The 14,689-nt window shown below is 52.4% G+C and overlaps 1 protein-coding gene across 2 annotated transcripts in view; it reads right to left on the minus strand.

The window, feature by feature from the left end:
* The window catches only part of BCAS4 (breast carcinoma amplified sequence 4), a 60,698-nt gene that overhangs the window by 28,963 nt on the left and 17,046 nt on the right, over positions 1–14,689 (minus strand). For both annotated transcript variants that reach the window (XM_059037566.2, XM_067012366.1), the window contains exon 3: positions 6,151–6,252. In XM_059037566.2, the coding sequence (XP_058893549.1) occupies positions 6,151–6,252 (102 nt within the window). The remainder of the gene's footprint in view (positions 1–6,150; positions 6,253–14,689) is intronic.

A 14,689-nucleotide genomic window follows, 5' to 3' on the forward strand; every position in this document is an offset into this window, starting at 1 on the left:
TCCTGGCTGCCTCCCTCTCACCTGGCCCCATGGGCTCTGGGAGAGTTCAGGTAGCACCTGCCCAGCTGGGGGCACCGACAGAAACCCTGACAGTAACAGTGACACCTCCCCCTTGGAGGCCTGGCCTGGCTGAGCCTCCACTCATGTCCTCTCACCTTCTCCCCCTAGTGACCCTCTGTTTAGCCTCTATTTTACAGAGGAGGGAAACTGATGTTCAGAGAGGTTGGACCACCTGCCCAAAGTCACACAGCCAAGAAGCGGCAGAGAGGGGACTCAGGCTGCACAGCCTTCTTTATGAAAAATGGATTTTTTAGAAATCGCTCACTTTAATATTTGATGGCTATTGGGGGAGTCTCAAACTCAGAAGCTGCCAAGGGGCAGGCAGGTGACAAGAGGGTGAAGTAGGATGAGTGCGGACAGGGTGAACTGGAATGCCGGGTCCCGGCCCCCAAGGGTCACTCAGCTCTGGGTCTCTAGTGCAGAACCTCCAATTTCAAAAGAAAAAAGACGAGAAAAGAGAATGCTGGGGTCAGATTCTCTGGACTAGAATCCAGGTTCTATCACTTACTAGTTGTGTGCCTTTCGGCAAGTTACTTCATTTCTATTATCCTCAATTTTCGTATCTGTAAAATGGGAGTAATAACAATACCAACCTTGTTCTGCAGTTAAGTGCTTAGGGTATATTAAGAGCTCAATTAATATCAGATGACATCATTTTAAAAGAAAAAAAAGGACATTCAGATTTTATGAAAAGTGTCCAGTTTTTAAAAACGTTAGCAATAAATTCACAATTTTAAAAAGTACTGTGCAGGCCTGGTGAAACTCATTTGTGACTTCTGGTGTTCCTGTGTGTTGTGTGCATGTGTGTTTCCGTGTGTACCTATGTTTGTGTGTTGTGTGCATGTGTCTCTGTGTGTGGTATGTATATGTGCATGTGTTTGCCTGTGTGCGTGCACTGCACGTACACCTGGGAAGGCCACCAAAGGTGGCGGCTCCAGTGCCATATCAGACAAGCCCCCCTCTGCGGACTCCCTGTTCCAACAGTAAAATGCAAGAGATTTTCTTGCACCAGGAAGAGGCAGGAGACCCTCTCAGTGCTGGGCCCCACGAGGGAGCCTCCCTTCACTGGCTGGAAAGCCCCGGTCGGCCCCATCCAGCAAGGCCCACCACCACCCAGCCCCGCCTCTCCCCATGTCCCACACACCAGCCACACAGGCTGCCCTTTTGTCCTTGAAAACGCCAGGCCTCACCCTCCACAAGGCCTTTGCACCAGCTCTCTCCAGACCGGCAGCACTTCTCCATTCTCGATGGGGTGAACCCTGCTTGTCTCTCAGGCCCTGGATCCACGGTCCTCCCGACAGAGAGGCCTTCCCCAACCACCTAATCGAACATGCCCCACATCACCGCAGAGCCACCCCATTTCCCCGTCTTCCTAGCTCTCCTCTCCCTCTGAACTTCCTGTCTGCTTGTTCACGGTCCATCTCCCTCTAGATGTGAGTTCTGGAAGAGCAGGTGCTGAGTCAGTGTTGTTTACAAGGCCACAACCAGGGCCTGGTCAGCTGGAAGGGGCTCAGCTGGATGGTAGAGGCATGAATGCACGCAAGCATGAATGAATGAATGAGTGAGTGAGTGAGTGAGTGAGCACACGCGAATGAACGTATGCATGGATGCATGCATGCACGTGTGAATGAACGCACGCATGCACGTATGAATCAATGCACACACAGGAATGAATACATGCAAGCACGAATGAATGAATGAATGCACACACCAATAAATGCACTCATGGGTGAATGCACGCGCTCACGAATGCACACATGCATGCATGAGTCAATGCACACACAGGAATGAATACATGCAGGCCTGCGTGCGTGAACGAATGACTGCATCCTTAGCAAAGAGACACTGGATAAGCACAAGATGGCGGCACTGTTGTGCTGCCGCCGCCCTGCGGTTCTGGCAGAGGCAGAGCTGAAAGGCTCTGAATAAGCCACATCAAGTGTGTGTGTGCGTGCGCGCGTGTGCGTGCGTGTGTGTGTGTGTGTGTGTGTGTGTGTGTGTGTGTTGGGGGGCGGGGAGACAAGGAGCCACTGGCTGGGCAGCTTCCCCTGGCCTCGCTGGGCCTGCACATCTGGTTATAAGACACAAAAGAAAGCTCTACAGTCCCTCCTCCAGCCGATTCCAATTTTACGCTCCCTGCGTTAATACCGATGTGGTGGGGAGTATGAGGGATGCTGAGGAATGTGCGCTCACGAGGTCGGAACCGCCTCCAAAGCGCCTGCCAGAGGGCAGCCCGGCCCGGCCGCAGCCAGGGAGAGGCCGAGACCTGGCCAGGAAAGCTGATCCGGGGAAACTGGAAAGACGCCGACACGCATCCGCACAGAGGGGGGGGAGAGGGGACTGCAGGAGGGTGACCGCTGATCGGGACCACCCTTGGGACTATAGGTGACTTCTGTATAAATTTCTCTGCAATGAAAATGGACCACTTTTATTATCAGAAGGGAGGGAAGGAAGGAGGGAAGGAAAGAAGGAAAGTGGGGGGAGGGATGAGAGAGAAGGGAAAGTCACATTGTTTTAAAGTTTATTGGTGAGTCCTGAACGATGTATCTGAATCCTCGTGGCAAAGGGCCCCCAGCTTCAGAGCAGGGTCCAGTCCAGAAAGGGTGCCAACACCAGCACCGACTTTTGCAACCCCAGCTCCACCACTTCCTAGCTGTGTGACCTTGGGTAAATAACTTTGCCTTTCTGTGCCTCAGCCGCTTTCTCTACAAAATAGGACTGATAATGGGACCTTCCTCCTGGGGCTGCTGTGAAGGTGAAGCAAGTTCTTTCAACTAAAGCACTTAAGAGTCCCTGGCTCATAGCAGGTGCTCAGTAAATGTTAGTTTTTTCTGGCCTGAAAGGTCACCCCCATGGTTCCCAAGCCTCCCCTCCCATGGGTCACACTGATTTGAGAGCTGAGTGGTCTTGGGCTCCCTGGAACCCCCTGACATGTTAGGCCCTGGAGCCCCCAGTCGGCTGGGCCGAGAGATGAGCAGGCCTCCCAGATTCTGGCTCTCAGCCTGCGGGCAGTGGCCACCACCATAGTGCCAGCCTGTCCTCAGCGAGCATCTACAAGATGCCAGGTGCTGGACTAACACTTCACGATGACATAGTCACAATTTGCAGAGGAGGAAGCTGATGCTGAGAGGGTGAGTGAGTTACCCGAGGGGCAGATCTGAGGCCCAGGTGGTCTGGCTCTGGAATCCATTTGCCTCAGATTGGGGTCTGATCGGGTCCTAAGTTTTACTGTTCTCATGTCACATGCAGCTTAGTGGAAAATACATATTCTCCCATTTGCCTTGAAATCCATGACCCCCTTGGACTAACTTTCTCTTCCTTTTAATGGAGACCCAGTTACAGAGAAATATCTCTAGTCTAAGGAAAGCAGAAGTCCCGGGGGTTGACAAGAGGCAAATGCCACTTAGCCTCAATGTTGGGGAGACTCTAGGGCAGAGTGGGGACTGTGGCAGCCGAGAGAGTCACACCCCACTGAAGCGGGGCGTTGCTTCTCAGCTCCAGCTCTTCCCAGAAAGTAAGGGGGGAGTGGCTTGGGGTTGGTCTTCTAATACCTGACTACCCAGTACAGTCCTGGATCCTGCTGGCATCTGAGTTTGCAATCTCCATCTAAAGCTTACAGTAACTGCTAGTGGGAGAGTAAAATGGTGTCAACACTTTGGAAACTGGTCTTGGCAGCTCCTAAAAAGAGTTACCACATGACCCAGCAATTCCAGTCCTAGGTATTTACCCAAGAGAAATGAAAATGTATAGCCACGCAAAAACCTGAACATGAATGTTCATAGCAGCATTATTCATAATAGCCCCAAAGTAGAAACAACCCAAGGACCCATCAACTGATGAATGGATGAACAAAATGTGGTATAGCCATCCCTACAATGGAATACTATTCATTCATAAAAAGGAATGAAGTTCTGACACATGTTCCAACCTGCATGAACCTTGAAAGCATTATGCAAAGTAAAATAAGCCAGACACTATAGGCCACATGTTATATGAAATGTCCAGAGGCAAATCCATAGACTCAGAGTAGATTAGTGGTTGCCAGGGGCCAGAAGTGGGGAATGATTGCCAACCACTGAGCCATCCTGTCTCTTCAGTGGCTTCCTGTTCCTCAGGAAAAAGGCCAACATGCTGACCTTGGAGTGGAAGGCCTAGACAGCGGGCCTCCTGCTGCCCAATTTCTCCAGCCCCGCTCAGGTCATGACCTCCCTCATCCCTGTAATCTGGCCCTCCCAGGATCCTTCCAGTGTCCCCATCTCCTTCCTGCCCCAGAGCGCAGATGCCCCCCACCTCTGAGCCTCTGCCCAAGCTGTGCCCTCACCCACTCAGCACAGCTCCTTCCACTCACCCTCCGGGGGCCAGAAGTTTCCATTCCTTGCTCGCTACTTCCCTCCAGAGCACTCGACTCCCTCTAGGTCACCCTTGGTGAATGTGGTCAGCAGAACCGTGGGCCCCCAAAATATCCCACCCTCATTCCCAGAACCTGTGAATATATCACCTCCTATGGCCAAAGGGACTTGGCGGGTGTGAATAAGGATCTTGAGCTGGGGAGCCTGTCCTGGATTATCCGGGTAATCACAGGCATCCTTATAAGATGGAGGCAAGAGAGTCAGAGGAGGACAGAGCCTGGAAGATGCTACGCTGTGGGCTTTGAAGGTGGAGGACAGCGCCATGAGCTGAGCGATGCAGGTGGCCTCCAGACACTGGAAAAGGCCAGGACGTGAACTCTCCCCCAGAGCCTCCAGAAGGAACCAGCCCTGCTGACTCCTGCTGACACATTTTGGACTTCTGACCTCAAGAGCTGTAAGATGCTAAATTCATGTTGTTTTAAGCCACTATGTTTGTGATAACTTGTTACAGCAGCCCCGGGAAGTGCTATGGTCATGCTTTGTTGCTGTGTTTCTCCTGGCTGGAACACACCCTTGGACTCTGTCTTTCTCACTGTGAGAGCCCTACAGTGGCGCATAGTAGGTCCTCAATAAATGCTAGTGGACTGAATACTAAGGAAAAAATTGGGCTTGAGAGTTGGGCCAGCCCAAGCAAGGCAAGAACCAGGGCTACAAATCTTCACATTTTCTTTCCTCTTTCAAGCATGTGGAATAAAATTCAAATGAATCAGCTATTCCAAGGGCAAAGTTTTAATTATATTCCTGCCTCATTCTCTGCTGACAAGAATGTTAATTCTCTGTTAACTCCAGGGCTCACTGCCGGGCTCCTTTCCTCCACAGCTCAGAGGGGCACACATCCCCTTGGTCTAGGTGGCAGCTATTAAATCGCAGGCTCCTCCAGCCTCCCGGTCCTTCACTGTGCGAGAAGCCAGGAGCCCAGGCCAAGGGCCCCAGTTTGAGTAAGAGCTTGGGCTCCAAAGGATGTGAACTGCAGTCCCAGCTTCACAGAATTAGCTGTGTGACCCTGGAGAAGTGGCTTTACCCTCTCAGAGCTCGTGCTCCTCCTCTGGGAAATGGGACGGTGAGGATACTGACGTTGCAGTGCAGCCAAGAGGAAATGAGATACCATGCACCTTAGCCTGGTGCCCTCACAGGTAAAAGGCGGGTGAAATAAGTCAGCATTGAGGCAATAGGGCATGGTGCGGATTGTGGTGAAATGCAGAACACATGTCTCGTCTGAGGGGCGGCTGCCACCAGCTCTACCAGAATATAGCCTAGGGGTTGGAAATGTTCTATTTCTCAGTTTGGGTCATCTTCACATGGGAGTTTATAAGTGTAAAAATTCACTGAATTGTACACTTACTATGTGTGCACTTTATGTATTTACACCTTAAAAAATAAACAGAATAAAGTATTTAAAGAAAGGTGGGTCTAGGGTTATGAAAGTTTCTGAATTTCCAAAAGCAGCTGAAAATGCAGATTTTTATATAAAGTACCCTGATTTTTAAATGGGATCCTTTATATAAATTCATATTTGTCATATTTTAGAAATACTGTGTAGGCCCCTTTTTGGCTACCACCCCACTCCACTGGATCTAAGGCCTGACACTATCAAGGCCAGATCAGCATCCTGGAAGAGACGACGAAAGAGCCAGAACAAGTCCGTGGAGCTCACAAAGAAAGCTCAGTATCCTGGACTCACCTCCAGCTGGTCCACTTTGGCGTAGATGCCACGCATTTCCATCACCTTGGCCTTAAGGAGGGGGATGTTTTCCTCCAAGATCTGTGAGGTATCGCTCCTGATCTGCAGGGAACAAGACAGCTCATCAGGCTCTCTGTCCCAGCCCCACCCCGTGCTCCTGCCTGCCCCGGGGGCAGCCAGGCTCTTCAGAGACCTCGCTGATGGCCGAGACACCGAATGCCATCTTGCCCAGGGACAGGCCCAGGAACAACCCATAGTCCCAGGTGGGGACCAACCTCACTGCCTCTTGGCGCCCAGACCCAATGAGGTATTATTTACCGAACTGCAAATTAATTGTTCCCCCTGACCAAACACCCAACACCACCAGCTCCAAACTAAATACCTTTATATTATAAACCAGTGAACTGGACCAAATGGAAAGAATCAAAATCTCTCCTCTAAACTGAAGTCGAGGTAAATCAAGTTTTTGTTACACTGGGACTAATAATACCAATGAGAAGCGTTAATAACAATCATTAGCATTAATAATGAGTCTCATCATCACGGTGCTTCCTACGTGCAGCCACTATGCTAAGCATTTCCTGCGCATCATGCATCTCATTTAATTTCAAGATGCTTCTGCTGGGAAGGACCCCAGAAGCGACTGAGAACTTTGGGAAGCCACATCTTTGCCTTGATCACTGAGGTCGGACGTGTCCTGACCACACAGAGAGGCAGAATACATACCACTCTCAGATTCTCTAGGGAGCACGTGGATCCCCTGGAGGGAAGCCTGTTAATGCTGATTTGCAGGCCCCTCCAAGTCTGGTCTAGCTTGCGTGGGGTTGGCGGACAATCTGTTTTCAGCCAAGCTCCAAGGCTGTGCTGGAGTGGCGGTCCGGAGACAGTCAGAGAAACACCAGTGGGCTACTAGGACTCAGCCTGGAGTTTGAATTCAGCTCTACCCACTATGAGCTGTGTGACCTTGGGCAAGTTACTGCACCTCTCTGAGCCCTCCTTTGCTTGTCTGGACAGGGAAGTAATCAAGACAGTCCTTGCTTCCTTGGAATGCAGTGAGGATAGAACGTTTGGCAGACTGTTTGGCGTGGCGTGTGCGGGCAGCTTCTGACACGGTCCTGAACAAGCCCCACCTCCTGGTGTTCCTGTCCTTGTGTGATCCCCTCCCCGAGACCACTGCCTGGACCTAGAGGCTGGCTTCTAATGAAGAGGAGTCAGCCAACGTGAGACATGGCCCTCCTGAGACTAGAAGACTGTCACTCCATCTTGCTGGTGGTCTCTCCTGCTGCCTGGTTCATACATGCTTCCCCCCACCCCCTCTTCTTTCTCACTTGCCCTCTCCTGCCAGCTGTGATGAAGCAAGTTGCCGTGATGGAGAAGCCTGCCTCTGGCCGATGGCCAGTGAGGAACTGAGGGCCTCAGTTCAATGATCATGAGGAACTGGATCCTGCCCAGAAACACTGACTTTGCCTGGAGGCAATCCTGCCGCAGTCGAGCCCTGAGATGACGACAGTCCTGGCGAACATCTCGACGGCAGCCTGTGAGAGACCCTGACCTACAGGACCCAGCTAGGCTGCACCAGAGTCCTGACCCACAGACACTAGCACATAATAAAGATCATTGCTTAAGTCACTAAGTATGGGGGCGGGGGGTAATTTGTTATGCAGCAAACAGCTAACTAATACAAGGTGACAACTCAGCAAAAAATTTTAATTTTAAAAATGTTTTTGAAAACTGTACCCATTTTCCCTCCTCTTTCTGCCCAAGTATATGAGACCTCTGGTTCTCCTGCCATTCCGCTCCCATCCCTGTTCAGGATGACACTTCCCTCCTTGCCCCGGGCACGTCTAAAACCAAACCCTTCCTTCCTGGTCCCCCTCCTCTGGTCAGGGCACTGCCATCTCCCTGGGCACCTGACTACAAGCCCACTGTCCTGAGGCACACTCCTTTCCCATGCCCTGGCCCCCTGGGGCCAAAAAGCAGCCCTGAGAGGGTGGCACCTGGCACCAGGCTGCCTGGCCTCAGTCTCTGCCCTGACCTCTCTGTGTCTCGGTTTCCTCATCTGTAAAGTGGGGATCGGACTAGTGCTTCTCTCGAAAGAATGCTTTAGGGGTTATACCAGATCAGCCATGTCTGCATGTGGCCCACACATGTGGCTCATTTGGCCCACAAAGTGTTTTCGTTTTTAAATTTGACTTAATTTCCAACTTGAAAACTCAAGTGGGGGGGCTCCGAGGAGAAATAGCTGATTCTAGGGTTGGGACAGGGAACGTATAAAAGCCTGGAGCACCTCATAGTGCCAGAAAGTAAGAAAGTGTTAAAAAAAAAAAAAAAAAAAAAAAAAGCTAAGGACGGGGCAGGTCAAAGGAACACAAGAGCCAACCTGAAAAAGCCAAATGGCCCAAACTGGGACAATTTGAGCCACAAAATAATGTGACATTGGACCATATCCCCAACTATAAGATAAATACACACAAACGTGATAGGAACAAGGCACCGAACGGGTCGCGGAAAGGGGGAAATGGTGATGCTACTGCAGAGCCAGGCCGCCAGCCCAGTGAGGCCGTGTGGGTGTCACGTGCCCCTGAAGTGATGTGATGAGAAGGCGCTCCTCAGCTCTGGGGATTCGCTCCAGAAACTCACGACGCCGTCTAAGCAGACGAAAAACATCAGACAAACCCAAACTGAGGGACCTTCTACAAATTACCACATACCCCTCACAACTGCCAAAGTCACGGAAAGTCAGGAAAGAATGAAACTGTCACAGACTAAAGGGGCCCAAGGAGACCTGACAATTGAAGGCAATGTGGTGTCTTTGAGGGGACCCTGGAACAGAAGGAGGACATTAACGGGAAGCTGGGGAATCAGAACCAAGTGTGGAGCTCAGCGAGCAGCCAAGGATCTGTGTTGCTTCCTTGGTTTTGACAAAGGTACCGAGGTGAGGTTAACAGTGGGGGAAACTAGATGAGGGGTACGTGGGAACTCTCTGCACTCTTTGCAATTTTTCTGTAAATCTCAAACTATTCCAAAATAAAGTTCATAGATATGGCTTTAAAATATTCAACAGGGGCTTCCCTGGTGGCGCAGTGGTTGAGAGCCCGCCTGCCGATGCAGGGGACGTGGGTTCGTGCCCCGGTCCGGGAAGATCCCACGTGCCGCGGAGCGGCTGGGCCCGTGAGCCATGGCCGCTGAGCCTGCGCGTCCGGAGCCTGTGCCCCGCAACGGGAGAGGCCACAACAGTGAGAGGCCCGCGTACCACAAAAATAATAATAATAATAAACATTCAACAGGTTACGTGCGGATTTATAACTTCTCTTAAAAGTCAGCTGCTTTGGCAACACCAGGCCCACGTCTCCCCAGGCGCCCCAGGCTGGGCCGGGGGGCAACTGCTCCCTCCCAGGGGCACACGCACTCCCAGTTTCCGCAGTGGCCACCCATCCTTAGCGCCTCGCCCCAACCCCCTGACTCCCTCCACAGCCTGCCCGGCTCCTGCAGGCGCCTGCATTTGTTAGCTGGGATAGGGAAAAGGGCTCGATACCCTCCCTTGTTTCCCCCAGGCCAAATTTCTAGAGAGAAGTCCATCCCTCAACAAGGCTAAACTTGGGAGAAACTGCCATGATGCCATGAAGAACTTCTGTTCTTCATGACAAGGTCAGAGTGCAGGGAATCAAAGGCAGATCTTTTCTTTCTGTTAATTTCTAAAGAAACAAGCAGGCGAGAACAAGTGAGAATCAGGAGGGACTGGTCTTAGCAACCCATGGGGGTGAAGGGAACGTGGCGGAGAGGAGGTTCTGGAACTTTCCCCGCCTCCCTTCAGATCCTCAGGAACTGGAGGGCCCGAGGGTCTGCGGGCCGAGCAGGAAGGCCCCTCTCTGCAGAGGCTTCTCCACTGGCTGAGGCTGAACAGAGGGAACTCTCTATGCCTGCCCAGAAGGCAGCCTGCAGGTCCTTGGTGGGAAAGTAGAGGGGAGTCCTTGGAGTCTGAAACACCCCCAAACCTTTCTCTTGGCTCCCCCAAGAGCTGGGAACCGAGAGACAAAAACCAGGGTATTTAACGTGGGCTGGGTGAGGAGGGGCAGGATACCAACACCCAGGAGCGATCATCACGTGCTGGGAACAGACCCTGTGGTACAGGAATTGCTTTCTCTTCAACCTTGTTTTTTTGGTTTTTTTTTTTTTCGGTACCCGGGCCTCTCACCGTTGTGGCCTCTCCCGCTGCGGAGCGCAGGCTCCGGACGCGCAGGCTCAGCGGCCATGGCTCACGGGCCCAGCCGCCCGGCGGCACGTGGGATCCTCCAGGACCAGGGCACAAACCCGCGTCCCCCGCATCGGCAGGCGGACTCTCAACCACTGCGTCACCAGGGAAGCCCTCAACCTTGTTTTATAGGTGATGAAACTGAGAAAAACTAAATGAGCTGGGCAAGGTTGCAAACCTACAAAGTGGGAGATGGAGGACGCTAATCCAGGTGGGTCTGAGGCCACCTCCTAATACCAGAGGTCTGCAGACGTGTTCTACCAGGCTCACGCAGAGCCAGCCTGAAAAACCGAAAGTACAACCAAGCTAGGTGCCAAGATCTAAAATTAAGGATATTTCCCTTAGAAACCCAGATTTCTGGCTTCTTGGGAAAAATCAGAAGACCCGGGCACGCTGAGCCCGTGTTCCACCTGGCAACAATCAGCTGGCGCTGGGTGACAACAGCCCCCTTGGTTCACCACAGTCTCCACCACTACCTACAGTCTCCCCAGCATGGCATCCATGGCCACCTCATGCACCGCTCATCTTATAGGGGAGTGGAAGGAAAGGGACACATTTCTCTTCTAACACCCAACCCACCGCACGTCATCACATCACAGGCATGTGAGTTCACGCTTATGCATACTTCTCAGAAGAACAAAGATGTCAGGGGAGAATCAGTGCTTTTTGAGCCTCTAATGGGATGAAACTCCAGCCAGGTCTATGAGCCGGGGAGCCTGGCGGACCCTTCCCCAGCCTCTCCTCCCAGCTCCCCGGAGCTGGTCTCCGGAGCCCAGAAGTCTGGGTAGCGGATGCAGGGGGTTATCACAGAGCAAAACAAACATGCCTATCCAGGATGATGCAAGGCCCAGGAAGAAGAGCCAGATGCACTTGACCTAAGAACGCACACCAATGCCAAATGCAACTGCTGGGCTGAGGCCAACAGGAAATTTTCTCCATTTATGTGAGAGATGGGAGAGTCCGCTCCCTGCCAGAAGGTGGGCCCAAGGCTACTAGGGTTTCCGAGGGCCCAGACAAGCTGCCCAAACCCCCAAGGGCACTGAGCTGAAAGGCGTCACAAATCCAGTTTCTGTGGATTAACTCATCTGTGTCGCGGCCCTCTGGTGCTTTAATATTGATGATGATGATGACCTCAGTAGCTACTATTTATGGGTCACTTAATACATAGCAGGCACCATGCTAAGCAATTATTTTTGATTGAGTGTAAATGACATACAGTGAAGAGCCCAGGCCTTGGCGGACAGCTCGATGCATTGGTATGTGTGTTTACATCTCTGGGACCACCACCCAGACCAACGCGTGGAACATCCCCTCACCCCATAAAGCTCCCTCCGGCCTCCTCCCAGTCATGACCACCCTCCCAAAGCCAGCCTCTACCTGACTTCCATCACATGGACTGGTTCTGCCTAGGTGTGAACCTCATCGTATGGAGCTTCACACAGGAAGTACTCGTGTGTCTGGCTTCTTTCCCTCAATAGCACATTCGTGAGAATCGCCCATGTTGCTGTGTACGGCAGGTCGTTCTCTTCCACTGCCGTGCATTCCAGTGTATGAATAAACGACAGTTTATTTACCCATCTCTACCGCTGACAGACACCGGGGTTGCTTCCGGTTTGGGGCACGAGGAACAAAGCTGCCGTGAACATTTGCGTGCGAGTCTCTGCTCCACGCGGCCGTCCCTTGGTGCGTTTCCACCAGCCAATGGAGGAGAGTTCCAGCTGTCCCGCATCCTCGTCCACACTTGCTGATGTCTGTCTTTTTCATTTTGGCCGCTCTACTTGGGTGTAAAGGGCACATCCCTGCCTCGTCCATTCCTCGTGATCGCTCTCTGGAGATGGGTACCATTTCCAGTGGATGACTGATGGTCACAAGTTCTGTACTTCCCTTCCACGAAGAAGAGGGGGTCTACGTCCTTTCCCCTCGGATCCGGGTGGGCTATGTGGCTGCTTCGACCAATAAGGTATGACAGAAGTGACACTGTGTTAATTGCCATACCTAAGTCTCCAGAGGCTTCTACTTCCCCTCTGTTGGAGCGCTGGCTCTGGGGGCCCAGACGGCCGTGAGGAGAGGCCGCATGGAGGAGAGTGACGCCAACCGGTCTCCAGCCGGCCAGCCCTCCCAGCCCGGACATCAGACAAGTGGGGCAAGCAGCCACCCTGGTGCCCCCATCCCAGTAGGTGCCACGGAGCTTGGATGAGCTGTGCTCTCTGTGCCCTGTCCTGGCCCACATAATAAACTGGTGGTTGTTTCACCCCACTAAGTGTTGGGGTAGTTTGATGCTGCAGTAGATGATGAGAGCCACCACCTCCATTCTACAGAGGAGAAAGTCAAGGTACAGAAAGGTGACATGGTGTGCCCAAGGCCCCGCTGGGAAGAGTCAGAGCTTGAAGTGATGGCAAGAGGTATTATATCTAAGGTTAGAACAGGTCACGAGCACGTGGTGTGAACGCTGGTCACTTACAGTGATCCGGGACAGACTGGCAGAGGACTTAATACATCAGACAGGGAGGTGGACTCTCATTCCTAATAGCCTGATCTTATCAGAAATAAACCATTTCTCTCTGGCCTGTGCACCGGGGAGCCCGGCCGTTCTGGGACCTCTAACTTGATCAGTGTTTCCAAAGGCCAAAGCAGGGCCCTGGGGGCAGTGGTCCACGGTGTGACATCACCTGCCTCCCAGAGGTCCCCACTCAGCCCTGGCTTGGATCAGAAGAGAAAAGGAGGTCCCAAGCCAGGGCTGATAGCTCTCTCTCTGTGCCACGGAGCCTGTGACACCTGGGCACAGACACACTAGGTAAGCTAAGCACCAGCTGTTGGGGCCGAGAGGATTTCTATCATCTCAACGGCATCAGCACAGAGCCTCACTGTAGGGACTGCAAACACAAAACACCTCCATGGGCCACAAAAGCATCGTACAAGGCGCCTTCTATTATTAATGTAGACATGCGTATTTGCATATAAACACACTGAGGTAGCCTTCACTTCCCGGGAAGTGCAACCTCTTCCATTTCTTAAGACATGGGACTCTCTCGGTCTGATGGATATTTGCCTGCTTTCAGTAGGGCCCGAAGTACAGAGAAATGTTCTCGACCATAAAACACACGCACACAGCACAGGATGGATGCGCCTGGCAGGTGGCCGGGGAGTCAAGGAGGCTCCCGTGGGGAGCAGTGGGGACGGTGACAAGCTGGAGAGCACGTGTGCTCTCCGCAGGGGTGGCCACTGTCCAGCTCTGGCTGATGCTTGCCAGGTGAGAACAAGCCCGCAAGGGGCAGGGGGTGGGGGGAAGGACAGATCTTTGCTTTTCCAAGAGAAGCCGGGAATCCATATTTTTTTTGCATGACATTCTATAAATGTCAGCAGCTCATTCCTTTTTCTTTTTTTCCCCAGAGACATCCAGCATGTCTGCAGACAGGATTGGGCCCATGGGTCATCTTGGGACCTCTGTATTTAAAATCTTTGCATACATGCATCTCTAGGCTTTGAGTTTGGAGAGGATCTTCTCGATGCTGCATACACTCTTGGGCCTCCTGGCAACACAAACACAGACCTCCCACCACAGGAAGCCTTGAAGTTTTTAAGGCAAGTAAGGCCTGGCCCCTCCCTGTCTATCCAAGCTGACTTCTGCCCGAAGCTCTCATTGAGGGTGGATGGTGGATCTCCCTTCATGGGAGGAGGATGCGCTGGGATTTGAGAACAAAAACGTCCCAGGATCGCCCGTCCATCCCCACCATCTTCCCAGCGCCCCACTGTGTGGGCCCACACTGTCCCTATGTGCCCAGCACGCCACCCCCAAAGGTCGGTCGCTCCGCCTGAATGCCCGCCCCCCCCCCAGCAATTGAATTCTTCCTATTCCTCTTTCAAACCCCAAATTAATCACCACCTGTTCTGCAAAGCCTCCCTGATTTCCCAGGCAGAATTTAACACCTCTTCATTTTATAAAAAAAAAAAGCAAACTGAGTCTTGGGATTATGTGCCCAGTTCCTTCTAGAACCTCTTTTCCTTTTCAAAACCTCTGCAGCCTCGCTTTGCACCTGGAACACACCTCCAGGCCAGTGCTTCAACCCTGGAGGACAGCGGCTGGTACACAGATTGGGTTTGGGGGATCAGGGGCTGTTGCGGACGGGAGAGGAGGGTGGATGGAGACGGGTCTGTCTCTCTTTGCATCCTCAGGCTCACCAAGGGACCAGTCAGAGAAGGTGCCCGATGTTCGGTGATGAAGAAAGGACCATTCAGGACGTTCAAAGTCAGTCTCGTTACCCAGCTCCCACCTGGACCCACATCTGA

This window comes from Kogia breviceps, chromosome 14 (genome assembly GCF_026419965.1).
Source record: "Kogia breviceps isolate mKogBre1 chromosome 14, mKogBre1 haplotype 1, whole genome shotgun sequence".
In the NCBI taxonomy this organism is placed as follows: Eukaryota; Metazoa; Chordata; class Mammalia; order Artiodactyla; family Physeteridae; genus Kogia; species Kogia breviceps.